At 28.0% G+C, this 19,790-nt stretch overlaps 1 protein-coding gene and 1 pseudogene across 1 annotated transcript; both read left to right on the top strand.

Annotated features, from left to right (window-relative positions):
* The first annotated feature begins 4,416 nt into the window (after positions 1–4,416).
* On the top strand, positions 4,417–15,718 carry LOC131172096 (G-type lectin S-receptor-like serine/threonine-protein kinase At1g11410; annotated as a pseudogene).
* Positions 7,232–8,505, top strand: LOC131171848 (G-type lectin S-receptor-like serine/threonine-protein kinase At4g03230). Its single transcript, XM_058131879.1, has 2 exons — positions 7,232–7,641; positions 8,131–8,505. The coding sequence occupies exons 1-2, from the start codon at positions 7,498–7,500 to the stop codon at positions 8,434–8,436; spliced, it is 450 nt and encodes a 149-aa protein (XP_057987862.1). The 5' UTR covers positions 7,232–7,497; the 3' UTR covers positions 8,437–8,505.
* Positions 15,719–19,790: the final 4,072 nt, after the last annotated feature.

A 19,790-nucleotide genomic window follows, 5' to 3' on the forward strand; every position in this document is an offset into this window, starting at 1 on the left:
ATATTTTAATAATTTAAACTTAAAATTTTTTAATTTTATGGGACTCACATTTTAAAAATACAAGGACTAAATTATCAATAAAAAAAATTTAAAAGACTAAATTATTAAAAAAAATTTAGGAACTAAATTATTTTAAGATTAAAAATAAAAATAAGGGTATTTTTGTTATTTTTATTAAATTAACAGTAATTTAATGGGATTATAGCAATAAGAACTAAACTGTAGGTTTTGTCAAATTTCAGCACTAAATTACTTATTTTTAAAAATATAAAAATTAAGTTATAAATTTTTTCAAATCTTAGAAACTAAATCATAATTTACCCAAAATACTAATTTAATTGAGGTTTTCTAATATACTCTATTTTAACAAATTATTTTAATTTCATAACATATTGATAAATTTTTTTAATAATGAATCCAAATTTTTATGACCACAATAAAGAAATCCTTGTAAAATTCAGTGAGCATAAAAATATTTTACCCTTGAAGATACTTATATTAACTAATTATTTTCCCAATTGTAATAATTTGTTTATGGGTTCATCTAATGATGAGATGTTATAGATATGGCATTTATGGAGAGAAGAGAGAGCATGGGAGATAGTTGATTCATCACAAAAGCATTCTTGTTCTCCTGATGAAGTATTGAGATGCATCCAAATTGGGCTCTTATGCGTGCAAGAAGATATAATGGAAAGACCGACCATGTCAACTGTCGTTCTAATGTTAAATAGTGAAATTAGTCTTCCTTCTCCTAAGCAACCTGCATTCACTTTCAGAAAGTCCAGTATTATTAGTTCTAGCTCATTAGAACCAAAAGAAGGATTTTGTTATGGGGATGTGGAAACAATTACTAAAGTTGTATGTCATTGAATATCTCTCTCATCAATTACATAAATTTTTAGTATAGGGATTCAGGATATGCTTCTTTTGATATTGAAAATTTTTTTATTTAGACTTGATTCATTACGAATTTGGGCCCAAAATGTAAAAATATGTGAAATTTATATAATTTATCTATATAAATATTATAAAGTTGAGTCCTTAAAAAGGAATGTAAAAATTTGTCTGAGTTGCACTTTTTTTTAGATGGTGTGAGAGTTTGTTTTTATTACATGTGGCATTATTCTAAAATTTTTAAATGTTTTAAAGTTATTTAATAAGCTATGGCCTTTAGTAATGTGCATATAAACTATTGAAAGTTCTTAAAGTTATATCTCATTCAAATTTTTTTTATTATAATTAGTACATTTAAATAATAAAATGAATTAAATTATTATACTTGCAAAAGGAGTTTTGAAATTCAGGCATTATTTTAGGTGAAAATTACTGAAAATGCCAAGGGCTTGATAATGTCAAGGGTTATTGAAAATGCCAATGAAAATAGTGATTTTAGAGCCATTAACATTACGGGATAAGATGATTGCAATGAATATAAATAAAAGCAATGTTTTTCTATTTTAGTGAAATTAATTAATTAGTCTCTATTTTTTTAAAAACACAATTTATTTTGTTTCTGTATTTTGTGAACTAATTAATCGGTGTTTATATTTTAAAAAACATATTCTTATATGAGAAATAAGAATTTTGTTATAATGAAAAATAAATTTGAATTTACATTTTTTTTAATTGTTTAAGTACAATTTCATTTAAGTTCTTCGTGCCATTTTTGCGTTTTCTATATTGGAAATCAATTTTTTTATATTATCGCCTTGATTATTTGAAAATTTATATCAACTAATACTTTATCAAGTATTGTTTCCCAATAGAGAAAATACAAAAATGAAACACAGAGAATTATTTCCCAATAGAGAAAATACAAAAATGAAACACAGAGAATTAAATGAAAATACTAGAACAATTTTTAAAAAATATTAATTTAGATTTAGTTTTCATACAAGAACATTTTTATTTTTAATCTAGGAATATGTTTTTCAAAATATAAGAACTAATTAGTTTTACCAATGCAGAGTATATGTTGAAAGACGCCATTCATGATTTTTTGAAATTTAGATGGGGCATTTTTTAGTCTAAATGACATTACATTCCATTCAAACTGGCCAAAAAGAATGGTGAAACCAATTTTATAGCGATCTTTAGGGGCTATTTGAATTTGCCAAAATCCAGATTTCATGCCAAACTTTGAAAAAATGTTTGCAGCAAAAAGTTTTTGAAGAAGATCTTTCTTGTTTAGAATAGTATACCTACTCAACTTTAAAACTTGGTTAAGAGGTTTATAATTGATAACTAATCTATGAACACCTCTTTCAATCTCAAAAGATTTATTAACATAAAAAGCAGCATAACTCCAGGGGGACCTAGAAGGGGAGACTAAACCTTTGGAAAGCAAATCATCACTAAATAGTTTTTTGATTGGACTAAAATTTATTTAAGTAACGAAAAAATTGGCAAAAGAATTAAATAGTTTAACTAAATATCAACTAAATGATATATTTTTCAAAATATAAGAACCAAATAGTTAATTTCATTAAAATGCAAGAGCTGAATAATAATTTTCTCTAAATAGGCATTTTTTAATTGTTTTTTTTTTCTCTAGCAATGTTTGTATGGTGCAAAAACTTGTTATGAAAATACTAGGGTAAACTACAATTTAATAATTGAGGTTTGACAAAACTTATAATTTAGTATTTATATTTTTAAAATTAAATAATTTAATCTATGAGATTTGATAACATTTATAATTTAGTCCCGACTGTTAGATTTCAGTTAAGTTATCATTAATTCTAGTAAAAATGACCAAAATGTCTTTTAACTCTATTTTTTAATATGAAAACAATTTAATTTTTAAAATTTTGCTTTCATAACAATATTTGTCCATATTCATATTTTTTTTCTTTTTTTTATGTATAAAAATATAATATAATATATGAAAATATTATAAATTCATATATATATATATATATATATATATATATATATATATATATATATATATATATATATATATATTATTAAAATAATAATCACATAAATAGAATTTTACAAATTAAAAGGGCTTATTTATAAATAGTTATAATATTTAAGGATTGTAAAATATATGGATGATTATGTAATTAACTAAAATTTTAAGGATCTTAAAGTAATTAATTCATATTTTAATAATTTAAGTTTAAAATTTTTCAATTTAATGGGACTCGCATTTTAAAAATACAGGTGCTTAATTATCAATAAAATAAAATTTAAGAGACTAAGTTATTAAAAAAATAAAAATTTAGGAACTAAATTATTTAAAGATTAAAAATAAAAATAAAGGCATTTTTATTATTTTTGTCAAAATTAACAGTAACTTAATAGAATTGTAACAATAAGAACTAAGTTACATATTTTGTCAAATATCAGATATTAAATTACTTCTTTTTAAAAATGCAGAAATTAAATTATAAATTTTGTCAAATCTTAGAGACTAAATCATAATTTACTCAAAATACTAATTTAATTGGGGTTTTCTAATACACTCTATTTTAATAAATAATTTTACTTTCATATCATATTGATAATTTTTTTTTTAATAATGAATCCAAATTTTTTATATTTTAATTTTTTTTAACCCTTCAAATATTATGAAAAAAAATTATTATTTCCTTTTATATGTAACGTCATATAATATAAAAAAAATATTTATTCAATAGAAATGACAAGAGAATTATTATTCAAAGAAATGAATAGAAAATTTATAGCCTGAGTGATAAGTTTATCCGGTTAAAATTTTATTGGTTTAATATTATATTTTTATATAAATATACTTAATAATAATATTTAAAATTTTAATATTTTTTATATAAAACTTAGAAACATAATTGAAATATATTGTACATATAATCTAATAAATATTGTTTAAAAAAAATCTAATAAATATTAAAATATTAATTTTAAAAATTATATGTTAATTAATCAAACATATTTATTTATATTAATAAGCTTTATATTTAATTAATTTCATATTTAGTTAATGTATATTTAATTATTTTTTTTAATAATCCAATATGAAGAGAATTTATTTAATATACGTATGTTGATTTTGATGATTATAATAAGCCACAACGTGAAATCCACCATAATAGAAGAGCCTCAGCATAGACAATCTTTTCTACAGGGAAAATTTCTCATCCTTTTTTTCTAATTCATTGACTAGAATACAATCTTATATTATTTTTTCAAAAAATAAAATTAAAATATTTTATAAAGTTTTAATTTTCTAAAAAATAATTATTATTAAAAATATTTTTATATAAAATATTAATTAAAATATATAAAATTGAACAGATTTAACATTTGTTATTTAACAGGAGAAGTGTGATAACCTTATTTTTGTAAGGGTATATTAGTTTGGTAATATTGGCTTACTTAGTGGAATTGGAAATTCCACCCCTTTTAAATAGAATATTGACGTGTCTCCATCTTTTTTCACGTCCGTAGAGGAGAGGGAGCTCCTCCCACTGCGTTTGCTTGGAATGCAGTCCATATATTCGTTAAAATGTCACAAGGAATAGGGCTTCTGCTGTAGGATTTAATGGACCACGTCCATTCTCTTCCTCTGTTGTTTTTGGCTTGCAAGCTCATTAATCATCCTACTCCTGCACCTACGAATTTCAACCTTTCCTCCACGTTAGTGCATTTGGTTCAATGGACACTTTTCTTCAGTCTACAATGTTCAAAAGTAGGCTACTATTGTCAATTTTCGTTGGTGAAGAAGACAAGAAATATAGTTGTCAACAAAATCGCAGTTTACTTGTCAAAAGTTTTAGCTCCTTGTGGACTTTTCTTATTTAAAAATATGACCAAATCCCACATAAGTTTCACTTCAATGAAGATTACAGAACCAGTATGGTTTTTCGAAAGTTGTTCCTGCATTCTTCTCTTCTAGTCCTCCATTTCGCACTTTCTTCTTCCAGAGACACCATAACTATAAACCAAACCCTTCATGATGGTGACTTTCTGATCTCTAGAGAAAATAATTTTGCATTAGGATTCTTTAGCCCCGGAAGTTCCAGTTTTAGATATCTTGGAATCTGGTACCATAAAGTCCGAGAGCAAACTGTGGTGTGGGTAGCCAACAGGGATGATCCAATCAATGGTTCCTCGGGAGTTCTATCAATTGACCAATATGGAAATCTCGTTCTCCGTAGCTACCATAGCCAGAAGGTTCCTGTATGGTCTACAAATGTCTCAGTGGAGGTTGCAGATACTTGTGTTGTAGCTCAGCTTGTGGGAAAGCTTTGATCATCCTACGGATGCTATGCTGCCAGGAATGAAACTTGGATTGAACCGAAGGACAGGCATGAACCGGTTCCCATATGTTGGAGATCAGCAGATGACCCTGGAACTGGAAACTTTTCACTTCGGATCAACCCAAAAGGATCACCACAGGTCTTTATCTATTGGGGTATAAAATATATTTGGCGAGGCTTTCCTTGGCCCTTGAAAAGTTGTACAGATATATCCAATGTTAGTTTTGTCAACAATCAAAATGAGACATATATGACCTACTCTGTTTCTGATGCTTCTGTTATCCTAAGGGTAATGTTGGACTATTCAGGACTAGTTAAGAATCTAATTTGGCATGAAAAAGATGGCAAATGGAATGAATTCTGGTCGGTACCAAAATCTCCGTGTGATCCATATGGGCGTTGTGGTACCTATGGAATATGTGATCCTCACTTTTTTAGTCGAAGATTTGAATGTGATTGTTTACCGGGGTATGAACCCAAGTCCCCAAGGGAATGGAATATTCTAAAAGATGCATCAGGCGGGTGTGTCAGGAAGCGGCTAGGGTCTACCTCATCATGTGGCCATGGAGACGGATTTGTGAAAGTGGCAAATGTTAAAGTACCTGACACTTCAGCAGCAGTTTGGGTGAGCACGAATATGAGTCCAAGGGACTGTGAAAAGAATTGCATGAGGAATTGTTCATGCTCTGCATATGCAAGCATAGATATTGCTGAGAAGGAGACTGGCTGTTTGACATGGTATGGCAAATTAATGGACACTGTACATAATAGGGAAGAGGGATATGATATTTATGTTCGTGTTGATGCAATTGAATTAGGTAATGTATTTTTGCAATTGCCAAATTTTGAACAAAACCAATGTGTATAATCGGGTGAAAAAATTGGATAATCTGCCCTGCATGAATTGTCTGTGCTTATGTTCTATCGTTATGCCTTGCCTTTTAACTTCCATTTCTTTTCCACTTTAATGGAACAATAATAAATTCTTTTCCCTTCTCACATAGCTGAAATCGCCCAAAAATGGAATGGTTTTCTTAAAAGGAAGGATATGTTAGCGATTTTAGTAGTATCTGTCGTTTCAGCTTGGTTTGTCGTCATCTTATTTGCATATTTGTGGCTCAAGAAGAAGAAGAAAAGGGGTAAGAAACAAGATTTTGCATGATGTTTTGTGCCTTTATGTGTATATTCATACCTATGATTTGAGCATTAAACATTCTGGTTTCATCTTTTTGATGGCAGTGAGGAACAAATGGAACAAAAGATGGCTTGATACAATTGGCTGCGCATACTACAACGAAACTTTAGTGGAAAATCAAGTCGATGGTAGCATGAGTCATCCAGAGATTGCATTTTTCAATCTCAGCACCATACTTGCTGCAACTGACAGTTTCTCTCCAGCTAACAAACTAGGGCAAGGTGGTTTTGGCATGGTTTATAAGGTACACATTTGTAACTTCTGTGCAAATGTCTCAACTATGTACGTGTGCTTATCTTCATCTCCAGTTGTTGTTGTGAGATTCTAAATGTCAAAATATGAATGCAGGGTAAATTGTTTAATGGAAAGGAAGTTGCTGTGAAAAGACTTTCAAAAGATTCAGGGCAAGGAATAGATGAATTTAAAAATGAAGTTTGTTGATAGCAAAACTTCAACATCAGAATCTGGTGAAACTCATAGGGTGCTGCATTCAGGGAGAGGAACCGATGCTAGTTTACGAATACATGCCAAATAAAAGTTTGGTCTCCTTTCTTTTTGGTAAGTCCTGCGTATGTCCAACTTTATTTAGCATTATATTCCAGAAGTTGTCTGATTCCATCTGTTTCAACAATATCATTGATGGACATAAAATACATAAATTGGCACCGATTCAAATGGGAATCTTTTGTTAGATGAAACAAGAAGGTCAATCTTGGATTGGAGAAAATGCTTTGATATTATCGTTGAAATTGCTCGTGGAATCTTATATATTCACCAAGATTCTAGGTTGAGAATTATCCATAGAGATCTAAAAACTAGCAATATTCTATTAGATGGGGAAATGAATCCAAAAATTTTAGATTTTGGCCTAGCTAGAATCTTCAAAGGCGACCAAACTCATGAAAAGACAAACAAAATAGTTGGAACATTGTAAGTATACCTACACACTCAGCAGCTAGACACAAAGAAGCACTGCTAAGAATGCCTTTCTATTAAGTAATTTGAACGGAGCATCATAACTATTTTTTTTTGTTTTTCATATTCAGTGGGTACATGTCTCCAGAATATGTGGTATTTGGAAAGTTTTCAATGAAATCTGATGTCTTTAGTTTTGGGATCATATTATTAGAAATCATTACAGGGAAAAAGAACAATGGTTTTTGTCAAGAGGATTTTTACCCAAGCATGATAGGAAAAGTAAGTTAAAAAAATATGGGTAAATTATTGTAATCATCATTGAATTTTGCATTGATTTTCTTTGTGGTCATAAAACTTGAACTTATCACAATTTAGTCACTGAAATTCGATTTTGTTACAGTTAGTTTCCTGATTTCTATGGGAAACCCACCACAAATCTGACATGATATTCAATTTGGGGCTAGTTTTGTATGGCTTCTTCAATTTGATTTTTGATCTAGATCTCATTTTTAGTATTATAATATCTTAACTTGTATATCATGTTAGATTTTCAACGGAATTCATACCAAAATCAACCAAAAAAGAAAAAAAAAATTAAAACTAGTGATCAAATTATGACAAGTTGAATTTTTATGACCACAATAAAAATCAATGTAAAATTCTGTGGGAATAAAAATATTTTGCCCTTGAAGATGCTTTTAGTACCAAATTATCTTCTGAATTTTAATAATTTGTTTATGAGTTCATCTAATGTATGAGATGTTATAGATATGGCATTTATGGAGAGAAGACAGAACATGGGAGATAGTTGATTCGTCACTAAAGGATTCTTGTTCTCCTGAAGTATTGAGATGCATCCAAATTGGGCTCTTATGCGTGCAAGAAGATGCAATGGAAAGACCGACCATGTCAGCTGTTGTTCTAATGTTAAATAGTGAAATTTGTCTTCCTTCTCCTAAGCAACCTGCATTCACTCTCAGAAAGTCTAGTATTATTAGATCTAGCTCATTAGAACCAAAAGAAAGATTTTGTTCTGTGGATGAGGAAACAATTACTAAGGTTGTATGTCGCTGAATATATCTCCCATCAATTACATAAAATTTTAATATAGAGATCCATAATATGCTTCTTTTGTTATTGAAATTTTTTTTGTTTAGACTTAGTTCATTTTGAATTTAGATTTAAAACACAAATATATGAAAAATTTATATAATTTATTTGTATAAATATTATAAAGCTGAGTCGTGAAGAAAGGAATATTAAAATTTGTCAAATGGCACTTTTTCGAGATGGTGCAAGAGTTTGTTTTTATTACATGTGGTATATTCCAAATTTTTTACATGTTTTAGAGTTATTTACTGAGCTATGACCATTTGTAATGCTAATATAAATTATTAGAAGCTCTTGAGTTATATTTCATTTAAATATTTTTTTATTATTATTAGTGTATTTTTAATTCGTTTAAATAATGAATGAACTAATTTAATTTTATTGTAATTATAAAATAAAATTTGAAATTCAAGCATAAATTGGATATTTTTTTATTTTTCATTATACATATAAATTAAGTTTCATCCGTTGTTCTCTAAATATGATTCTTTTTTAAGAAAGATGAAATTCAAACTTACAATAAAAATCAAAAGATAAGAAATGTAATGCTATATTTTTTAGTATATTTCTCGTAAAAATATGTGTTTCAATTATTTTATGTATGATAAAAATATTGAATCTCTAAATGATTTCAATTGCTTGGCTTTTTACCCATTATTTTTTTTATGTACACTTCACTATTATTTAACATTTAACAATTATTATTTTCTTGTGTGAAACAAGTAGGTGGAATTAAGGCACTTGGAAAACTATAAAGATCGTTAAAGAGATTAAAAAAAAAAAATAGTGCTATATTTATTTATTATATTTCTCATAAATATATGCAAGAATTCCAGAAGTTAAATTTGCTTCCAGAACTCCAATTTTTATTCTATTTAAATTATTTATGTTTTAGGTATGATTTATATTTTTAATTTAACAAGTAAGGTGATTTGAAAGATTAATTTCATCCATCATCCATTATCCCTTAACTTTGAGGATTATTTTGTCATCGTCCCTTAACTTTAATTTATATAATAAAAATATTTAAATTTTAAATTAATATACTATATATTAATTTTATTCTTTGCTATAACTTTAAATGCTTATATATTTATATAAAAATGGCTACAAATTTGTAACAAATAAAACATATTGAATGAGATTATAATTTCATATCTGCAAATTTTTTTATTCAATTAAGTTAAATAATTTTGCAATTATGTTAAGGATATTTTGTTTATTATTATTATTATTATTATTATTATTATTATTATTATTATTAAATTTAAAATTATAAATTTATAAATATTTAAAACAATTAAAAAAATAAATCAATAGAAGTAAGATTCAATGTTTAAGGTTTTTTATTATAATAAATTAAATAATTTTTAATGAATTAATAATTATAAAATTAAAATTATAGAATTACAATATTAAGAATTATATATTAAAATAATATTAAAATTTTAATTTATATTAAATTATTATAATATCAGAAATTGAACTTAGTAAGAGATTAACGAAGGATTATCTGCTACTAAAAGTTATTAGCGACGACAATACTGTATTGATCATCATTGCTAAAAGTATTAGTGACATAAATTTTGTAGCTAAAAGTTATTAGCAACGAAGTTTCCTGAATTAGCAAAAGAGTTTTGTCACTAACATATATTATTGCTGACAAATCATTTGTCTGTTACAAAATCTACGTTTATAGTTTTTCTATAAATAATAAAAATAATGAAGAGTATTTTGCAAATTTGTAATGTCCCCCTTTCCTCTTTTATATATCATATATATTGGCCACAAATCATTTATTTATTGCTATAAATATGTTTCATAGCAAATTTTTGTTTCCTTCTTGAGTTAGAAAGTTAAAGAAGAACAATTATTGTCAGAAGAAGCATATCATACATCTCCATACTAAAAATTTATGCAATTGATGAGAGATATATTCATGGATTTCTTTTGCAAATCCTGCAATTTTCATTTTGCAACAAGTAAGTCTCTTGGTTGACTTTAATTGGTTGACTTAAGTCAATAGTGGCATAGAACACAGCAATAGGAACATCAATTGGTTGACTTAAGTCTCTAACCCTTTGCTTGGATTGAGAAAATGGAAAGAAAAGAGAAGAAAAATAATTTTATTTCTAACAATTCTTTTATCTGGACAATAAATTAGGAGAGAAAAGAGGATAAAAGAGGAGAAAGGAGTAGAAATTCAATTTCTCCGATCTCCGATACTTGTATGTTTCGAAATGGAGAGAAATAGGTATTATTCTTTATTTTATGGATGACTAGAGGAAAAGACTGCAAAAACAACTCGTGAGAATCCATATTGTTCCTATTATCTTCAATGGCTGAAATTTTTCTATGTGGAATTGGTGATACATATTTTCATGGAAGAAGAAATTCCTCAACAAGACTTTTGCATTTATTCTCTTTGCGATTGGTAAACAAAGCATAAAGGAAAATTACAATATTAGATAATTCGTAAAAAAAATATATATATATTTTCGAATATTTAATTTTGTTCGACTAAAATGAAGTTGGATGGATACAACCTAAAATTCAAAAATAAAACCTATTTGAATGCTGATGACATAACATTGGCCAGGAAAAAGAAAAGCAAGCTAATCCCATCTTTCAAATCGTAGTTGTCATCATTTGCCACTGGAAATTGATTTCAACTGAACCGTTCAATCAACGTTGTTGACATAATTGGCCTCCAATCTACTGAAGACACTTTTATTAAGTCAATTTCCAAGTGGGTTTCCTATTGAAATCAGGAAATTAATGCTCCGTTCCTTTTATGAAAAATATTATTTTAAGAAATATTTTTTAATATTTAGAGTATTTAAAAAATAAATTAATAAAAAATATTTTTTATTAAAACTTAAATAAATATCATTAATGATAAAAAAATATTTATATTTTCTACATGTAAATTATTTTTTACCAAATAAATGAAATCTAAATGTAATAAAATGAAAGTTAAGTGAATAAATTACTACTAATTTTATGATCATAAAAAAAATCAATATAAAATTCAGTTATGATTACAAAAATTTACCCAAATTTTTTAACTTATTTTTCCCATCATTCTTAGGTAGAATGCTCTTTAAAAAAAGCTATTGTTCCCTGTAACAATCCCTAATAACATGATCCCAATGAAGATATAAAATTTCATTGACAACCTTTCAAATATCACATATTCCACCAATTAGCTTTATACAGAGACATTAGAATCATTTCTAAAGTTATTATACATAATTAAATTTTAAAAATAATATTTCATATTAGATTCACATTTTATATATCAAATATCTATTACTCTAATTTATTATATAAATAATTAATTAAATATAAAATAAACATTTTTGTAATAATATGACGTGGGATAACTTTTTTCTATAAGTCTTAGCTCCTTGTGGACTTTTCTTGTTTAAAAATATGACCACATCCCACCTAAGTTTCACTTCAACGAAGATTACAGAAACAGTATGGATTTTCCAAAGTTGTTCCTGCATTCTTCTCTTCTAGTCCTCCATTTCGCATTTTCTTCTTCCAAAGACACCATAACTATAAACCAAACCATTCATGATGGTGAGTTTCTGATCTCTAGAGAAAATAATTTTGCATTAGGATTCTTTAGCCCCGGAAGTTCCAGGTTTAGATATCTTGGAATCTGGTACCGTAAAGTCCGAGAGCAAACTGTAGTGTGGGTAGCAAATAGGGATGATCCAATCAATGGTTCCTCGGGGGTTCTATCAATTGACCAATATGGAAATCTCGTTCTCCATAGCTACCACAACTTGAAGGTTCCTGTATGGTCTACAAATGTCTCAGTGGAGGCTACAGATACTTGTGTTGTAGCTCAGCTCTTGGATACAGGAAATTTGGTTTTGTTCGACGATAGAAGTAAAAGTACCGTGTGGGAAAGCTTTGATCATCCTACGGATACTATGCTGCCAGGAATGAAACTTGGGTTGGACCGAAGGACAGGCATGAACCGGTTCCTGATATCTTGGAGATCAGCAGCTGACCCCGGAACTGGAAACTTCTCACTTCAGATCAACCCAAAAGGATCACCACAGGTCTTTATCTATTGGGGTACAAAATATATTTGGCGAGGCTCTCCTTGGCCCTTGAAAAGTTATGCATATATAGCCAATGTTAGTTTTGTCAACAATCAAAATGAGACATATATGACCTACTCTGTTTCTGATGCTTCCGTTATCCTAAGGTTAATGTTGGACTATTCAGGACTTCTTAAGAAGATAATTTGGCAAGAAAAAGAAGGCAAATGGAATGAATTCCAGTCGACGCCAAAATCTCCATGTGATCCATATGGGCATTGTGGTACCTATGGAATATGTGATCCTGACTTTCTTAGTCGAAGATTTGAATGTGATTGTTTACCAGGGTATGAACCCAAGTCCCCAAGGGACTGGCATATTCTAAAAGATGCATCAGGCGGGTGTGTCAGGAAGCGGCTAGAGTCTACCTCATTATGTGGCCATGGGGAAGGATTTGTGAAAGTGGCAAATGTTAAAGTACCTGACACTTCAGCAGCAGTTTGGGTAAGCATGAATATGAGTCCAAGGGACTGTGAAAGGAATTGCAGGAGGAATTGTTCATGCTCTGCATATGCAAGCATAGATATTGCTGGGAAGGAGACTGGCTGTTTGACATGGTATGGCAAATTGATGGACACTGCACACGATAGGGAAGAGGGATATGATATTTATGTTCGTGTTGATGCAATTGAATTAGGTAATGTATTTTTGCCTTCTACAAATTTTGAACAAAACCAATGTGTATAATCAGGTGACAAATTGGATAATCAGCGTTGCATGAATCGTTTGTGCTTATGTTCTATCATTATACCTTGCCTTTTAACTTCCTTTTCTTTTCCTCTTTGATGGAACAATGATAAATTCTTTTCCCTACTCACACAGCTGAAATTGCCGAAAAATGGAATGGTTTTCTTAAAAGGAAGGATATGTTAGCGATTTTAGTAGTGTCTGTTGTTTCAGCTTGGTTTGTCATCATCTTGTTTACATATTTGTGGCTCAAGAAGAAGAAGAAGAAAAGGGGTAAGAAACAAGATTTTGTATGATGTTTTGTGCCTATCTATGTATATTCATACCTTTGATTTGAGTAAGCATTAAGCATTCTGGTTTCATCATTTTGATGGCAGTGAGGAACAAATGGAACAAAAGGTGGCTTGATACAATTGGCACAGTGGAAAATCAAGTCGAAGGTAGCATGAGTCATCCAGAGATTGCTTTTTTCAATCTGAGCACTATACTTGCTGCAACTAACAGTTTCTCTCCAGCTAACAAACTAGGGCAAGGTGGTTTTGGTGTGGTTTATAAGGTGCATATATATAACTTACGTGCAAATGTCTAAAACTATGTACATGTGCTTGTCTTCGTCTCTAGTTGTTGTGAGATTCTAAATGTGAAAACATGACTGTAGGGTAAATTGTCTAATGGAAAGGAAGTTGCTGTGAAAAGACTTTCAAAAGATTCGGGGCAAGGAATAGATGAATTTAAAAATGAAGTTTTACTGATTGCAAAACTTCAACATCAGAATTTGGTGAAACTCATAGGATGCTGTATTCAGGGAGAGGAACCGATGCTAGTTTATGAATACATGCCAAACAAAAGCTTGGACTCCTTTCTTTTCAGTAAGTCCTGTGTATATTCTACTTTATTTAGCATTGTATTCCACAAGTTGTCTAATTCCATTTGGTTCAACAATATGAGTGATGGACATTGAATGCATAAATTGGCACTGATTCAATTGGAAATCTTTTGTTAGATGAAACAAGAAGGTCAATCTTGGATTGGAGAAAACGCTTTGATATTATCGTTGGGATTGCTCGTGGAATCTTATATATTCACCAAGATTCTAGGTTGAAAATTATCCATAGAGATCTAAAAACCAGCAATATCCTATTGGATGAAGAAATGAATCCAAAAATTTCAGATTTTGGCCTAGCTAGAATCTTCAAAGGCGACCAAACTCATGAGAAGACAAACAGAATAGTTGGAACATTGTAAGTATACCTATACACTCAGTGACTAGACACACGTAACCACCGCTAAGAATACCTTTGTATCATACATTAATTTGAAAGGAGCATTATAACTATTTTTTTCTATCTGTTTTTCATATGCAAGTGGGTACATGTCTCGAATATGTGGTATTTGGAAAGTTTTCAACGAAATCTGATGTCTTTAGTTTTGGCATCATATTATTAGAGATTATTACAGGGAAAAGGAACAATAGCTTTTATCAAGAGGATTTTTACCCAAGCATGATAGGAAAAGTAAGTTAAAAAGATATGGGTAAATTATATTAATCATCATTGAATTTTACATTGATTTTCTTTGTGGTCATAAAACTAGAACTTGTTGCAATTTAGTAACTGAAATTCGATTTTGTTGCAATTAGTTTCCTGACTTCAGTGGGAAACCACCAGAAATCTGACATGGCATTCAATTTGGGGCTGGTTTTGTAAGGCTTCTTCAATTTGATTTTTGATCTAGACCTCATTTTTAGTATCTATCTTGACTTGTATATCATCTTAGATGTCCAATGAAATTCTTACCAAAATCACCACTGTCAAGTCAGCATGCACTAGTTGAAAAAAATAAATAAATAAAACTAGTGATCAAATTATGAAAAGTTGAATTTTTATGACCACAATAAAGAAATCCTTGTAAAATTCAGTGAGCATAAAAATATTTTACCCTTGAAGATACTTATAGTAACTAATTATTTTCCGAATTGTAATAATTTGTTTATGGGTTCATCTAATGATGAGATGTTATAGATATGGCATTTATGGAGAGAAGAGAGAGCATGGGAGATGGTTGATTCATCACTAAAGCATTCTTGTTCTCCTGATGAAGTATTGAGATGCATCCAAATTGGGCTCTTATGCGTGCAAGAAGATATAATGGAAAGACCGACCATGTCAGCTGTCGTTCTAATGTTAAATAGCGAAATTAGTCTTCCTTCTCCTAAGCAACCTGCATTCACTTTCAGAAAGTCTAGTATTATTAGTTCTAGCTCATTAGAACCAAAAGCAAGATTTTGTTCTGTGGATGAGGAGACAATTACTGAGGTTGTATGTCGTTGAATATCTCTCTCATCAATTACATAAATTTTTAGTATACAGATTCAAAATATGCTTCTTCTGATATTATTTTTTTTTTGTTTAGACTTTATTCGTCATGAAATTGAATCCAAAACACAAATATATGTAAAATTTATATAATTTTTCTGTATAAATATTATAAAGTTAGTCCTTAAAAAGGAATATAAAAAATTGTCCAGTTACAATTTTTTTTAGATGATGTGAGAGTTTGTTTTTATTACATGTGGCATTATACTACAAATTATTGAAAGCCCGTAAAGTTATATGTCATTCAAATGTTTATCTATTATAATTAGTACATTTTTAATTCATTTAAATAATAAATGAATTAAATTATTGTATTTACAAAAGGAATTTTGAAATTCGAGCTTTAATTTTATGTGAAAATTACTAAAAATGCCAAGGGCTACTGAAAATGAGCCACTAATGCGACGGGACAGGATGATTACGTGAATATAAATGAAAGGTAAAAACTTTTTATTTTAGTTAAATTAATTAATTAATTAATTTTTATATTTTAAAAAATATAATTGTTTTGTTTTTTTTTTTAAATTTTTATGAATTAATTAATTAGTGTTTATATTTTAATGAGAAATAGAAATTTTGTTATAATGAAGAATAAATTTGAATTTATATATTTTTTAAATTATTTAAGTATAATTCCATTCAAGTTCTTGGCACCATTTTTATGTTTTCTCTATTGAAAATCAATATTTTTAGATTATCGCCTTAATTATTTGAAAATCTATATCAACTAACACTTTATCGAGTATTGTTTTTCAATAGAGAAAATGTAAAAATATAGCGCAAAGAATTAAATGAAAATACTAGAATAATTTTTTAAAAATTGTAAATTTAGATTTAGCTTTCATACAAAACATTTTTATTTTTAATCTAGGAATATATTTTTTAAATATAGAAATTAATTAATTTTACCAAAACATAATACTAAATAGTTATTTGACTAGACCAAAATTTATTTGAGTAACAAAAAAGTTGATAAACGAACTAAATAGTTTGATAAAATATCAACTAAATAATGTATTTTTCAAAATATAATGATCAAATAGTTAATTTCATTAAAATGCAAGAGTTAAATAGTAATTTTCTTTAAATAAGAAAGCCAATTTGATTGCATTTTTTAATTGTTTTTTTTTCCTCCAGCAATGTTTGTATGATGCAAAAACTTGTTATGAAAATACTAGGATAAACTATAATTTAATAACTGAGGTTTGACAAAACTTATAATTTAATCTTTGTATTTTTAAAGCTAAGTAATTTAGTCTCTAACATTTGATAAAACTTACAATTTAGTCCCCACTATTAAAATTTCAGTTAAGTTATTATTAATTCTTGCAAAAATGACCAAAATATCCTTAACTCTATTTTTAATATAAAATAATTTAATTCCTGAAATTTTATTTTATTGATAATTTAATCTTTGAGATTTAGTTAAACCTATATATTAGTCCCTGTAATTTTAAAATCAAGCAATTCAGTCCTAGAAGTTTTAATAAATCTGCAAGTTAATTCCTATCATTAGAAGTACAGTTAATTTCTCATTAAATTTAGCAAAAAATCAACATGTTTTTAACTCTATTTATAATTTGAAAATAATTTAATTTTTAAAATTTTACTTTCATAACAATTTTTGTCCATATTCATATTTTTTTTTCTTTTTTTATGTAAAAAAATATAATATAATATATAAAAATACTATAAATTGATATATATATATATATATATATATATATATATATATATATATATATATATATATATATATATATATATAATAATTACATAAATAGAATTTTACAAATTATAAGGGCTTATTTTAAATAGTTATAATATTTAAGGATATTTGTAAAATATGTGGATAATTTTGTAATTAATCAAAATTTTAAGGTCCTTAAAGTAATTAATTCATATTTTAATAATTTAAAATTAAAATTTTTTAATTTTATGGGACTCACATTTTAAAAATATAAGCACTAAATTATCAATAAAAAAATTTAAAAGACTAAATTATTAAAAAAAATTTTGGGAACTAAATTATTTTAAGATTAAAAATAAAAATAAGAGTATTTTGATTATTTTTGTTAAATTAACAGTAATTTAATGGGATTATAACAATAAGAACTAAATTGTAGATTTTGTCAAATTTTAGCACTAAATTACTTATTTTTAAAAATATAAAATTAAGTTATAAATTTTTTCAAATCTTAGAAACTATATCATAATTTACCCAATTAATTGAGGTTTTCTAATATACTCTATTTTAACAAATTATTTTAATTTCATAACATATTGATAAATTTTTTTAATAATGAATCCAAATTTTTTGTATTTTAATTTTTTTTAACCCTTCAAATATTATGAAAAAAATTACATATTAATATCTATATATTATTCAATAGAAATGACAAGAGAATTATTATTCAAAGAAATGACTAGAAAATTTATAACTTGAGTGATAAGTTCATCCTGTTAGAATTTTATTAGTTTAATATTATATTTTTATATAAATATACTTAATAATAATATTTAAAATATAAATATTTTTTATATAAAACTTAGAAAGATAATTGAAATATATGCATATATATTCTAACAAATATTGTTTCAAAAAAAATAATCTAATAAATATTAAAATATTGATTTTAAAAATTAAAAATTAATTAATCAAACATATTTATTTATATTAATAAGCTTTATTTTTAAAAATTAAAAATATTAATAAGTATAGTTCCACTCAAGTTCTTGGCACCATTTTTATGTTCTCTATTGAAAATTAATTTTTTAAATATGGAATTGGAAATTCCACCTCTTTTAAATAAAATATGGAAGAGGAGAGGGAGCTCCTCTCATTGCGTTTGCTTCGTTGGGTTTCATGGAACGCAGTCCAAATATTCGATAAAATGTCACAATGAGTAGGGATTCTGCTATAGGGTTTAATGGACCTCGTCCATTCTCTTCCTCCGTTAGTTTTGGCTTGCAAGCTCATTTTCCTCCATGTTAGTGCATTTGGTTCAATGGACACGTTTCTTCAGTCTGCAATGTTCAAAAGTAGGCTACTATTGTCAATGTTCGTTGTGAAGAAGACAAGAAATATAGTTAAAAAAAATCTCAGTTTACTTGTCAAAAGTCTTAGCTCCTTGTGGACTTTTCTAGGTTAAAAATATGACCACATCCCACATAAGTTTCACTTCAATGAAGATTACAGAACCAGTATGGCTTTTCGAAAGTTGTTCCTGCATTCTTCTCTTCTAGTCCTCCATTTCGCATTTTCTTCTTCCAGAGACACCATGACTATAAACCAAACCATTCATGATGGTGACTTTCTGATCTCTAGAGAAAATAAGTTTGCATTAGGATTCTTTAGCCCCAAAAGTTCCAGGTTTAGATATCTTGGAATCTGGTACCATAAAGTCCGAGAGCAACCGTGGTGTGGGCAAAGCAAATAGGGATGATCCAATCAATGGTTCCTCGGAGTTCTATCAATTGACCAATATGGAAATCTCGTTCTCCGTAGCTACCATAGCCGTAAGGTTCTGTATGGTCTACAAATGTCTCGATTGAGGTTGCAGATACTTGTGTTACAAATTTCACTCTTGGATACAGAAATTTGGTTTTGTTCCACGATAGAAGTAAAAGTACCGTGTGGGAAAGCTTTGATCATCCTACGGATACTATAACTTGCCAGAATGAAACTTGGATTGAACCAAAGGATGTGCATGAACCGGTTCCCGATATGTTGCAAATCACAGATGACTGAACTGAAACTTTTCACTTCGGATCAACCCAAAAGGATCACCACAGGTCTTTATCTACTGGGGTATAAAATATATTTGGCGAGGCTTTCCTTGGCCCTTGAAAAGTTATACAGATATTGATGTGGCGAATCCGCAAGTATACGGGTCGTATCAAGTAATAAAGTGATGAATCAAGTATCGTTCCCACGAGGATTTGCTGTTTGATTACTAAACTATGAATGAAGCGATTATTTGGGCTAATGATTAATGAATAAATGGTAAATGTAAATGAGCAAGGTAAATTGATTAATCCAATTAAAATGGGTAAAGAGCAAACAAATAAATTCTAATTCTAGCTCGCAATTAAACTAAAATTAACAATGGGTAATTTAAACGAAAGTCTAATT

Source organism: Hevea brasiliensis, chromosome 13, assembly GCF_030052815.1.
Source record: "Hevea brasiliensis isolate MT/VB/25A 57/8 chromosome 13, ASM3005281v1, whole genome shotgun sequence".
NCBI lineage: Eukaryota > Viridiplantae > Streptophyta > Magnoliopsida > Malpighiales > Euphorbiaceae > Hevea > Hevea brasiliensis.

Bases quoted from the DNA above. Each gene is read 5' to 3' on its own strand.
- LOC131171848 (XM_058131879.1), top strand. From the start codon at position 7,498: ATGTCTCCAGAATATGTGGTATTTGGAAAGTTTTCAATGAAATCTGAT. The intron at 7,642-8,130 runs GTAAGTTAAAAA...GAGATGTTATAG, and splicing joins ACCCAAGCATGATAGGAAAA to ATATGGCATTTATGGAGAGA.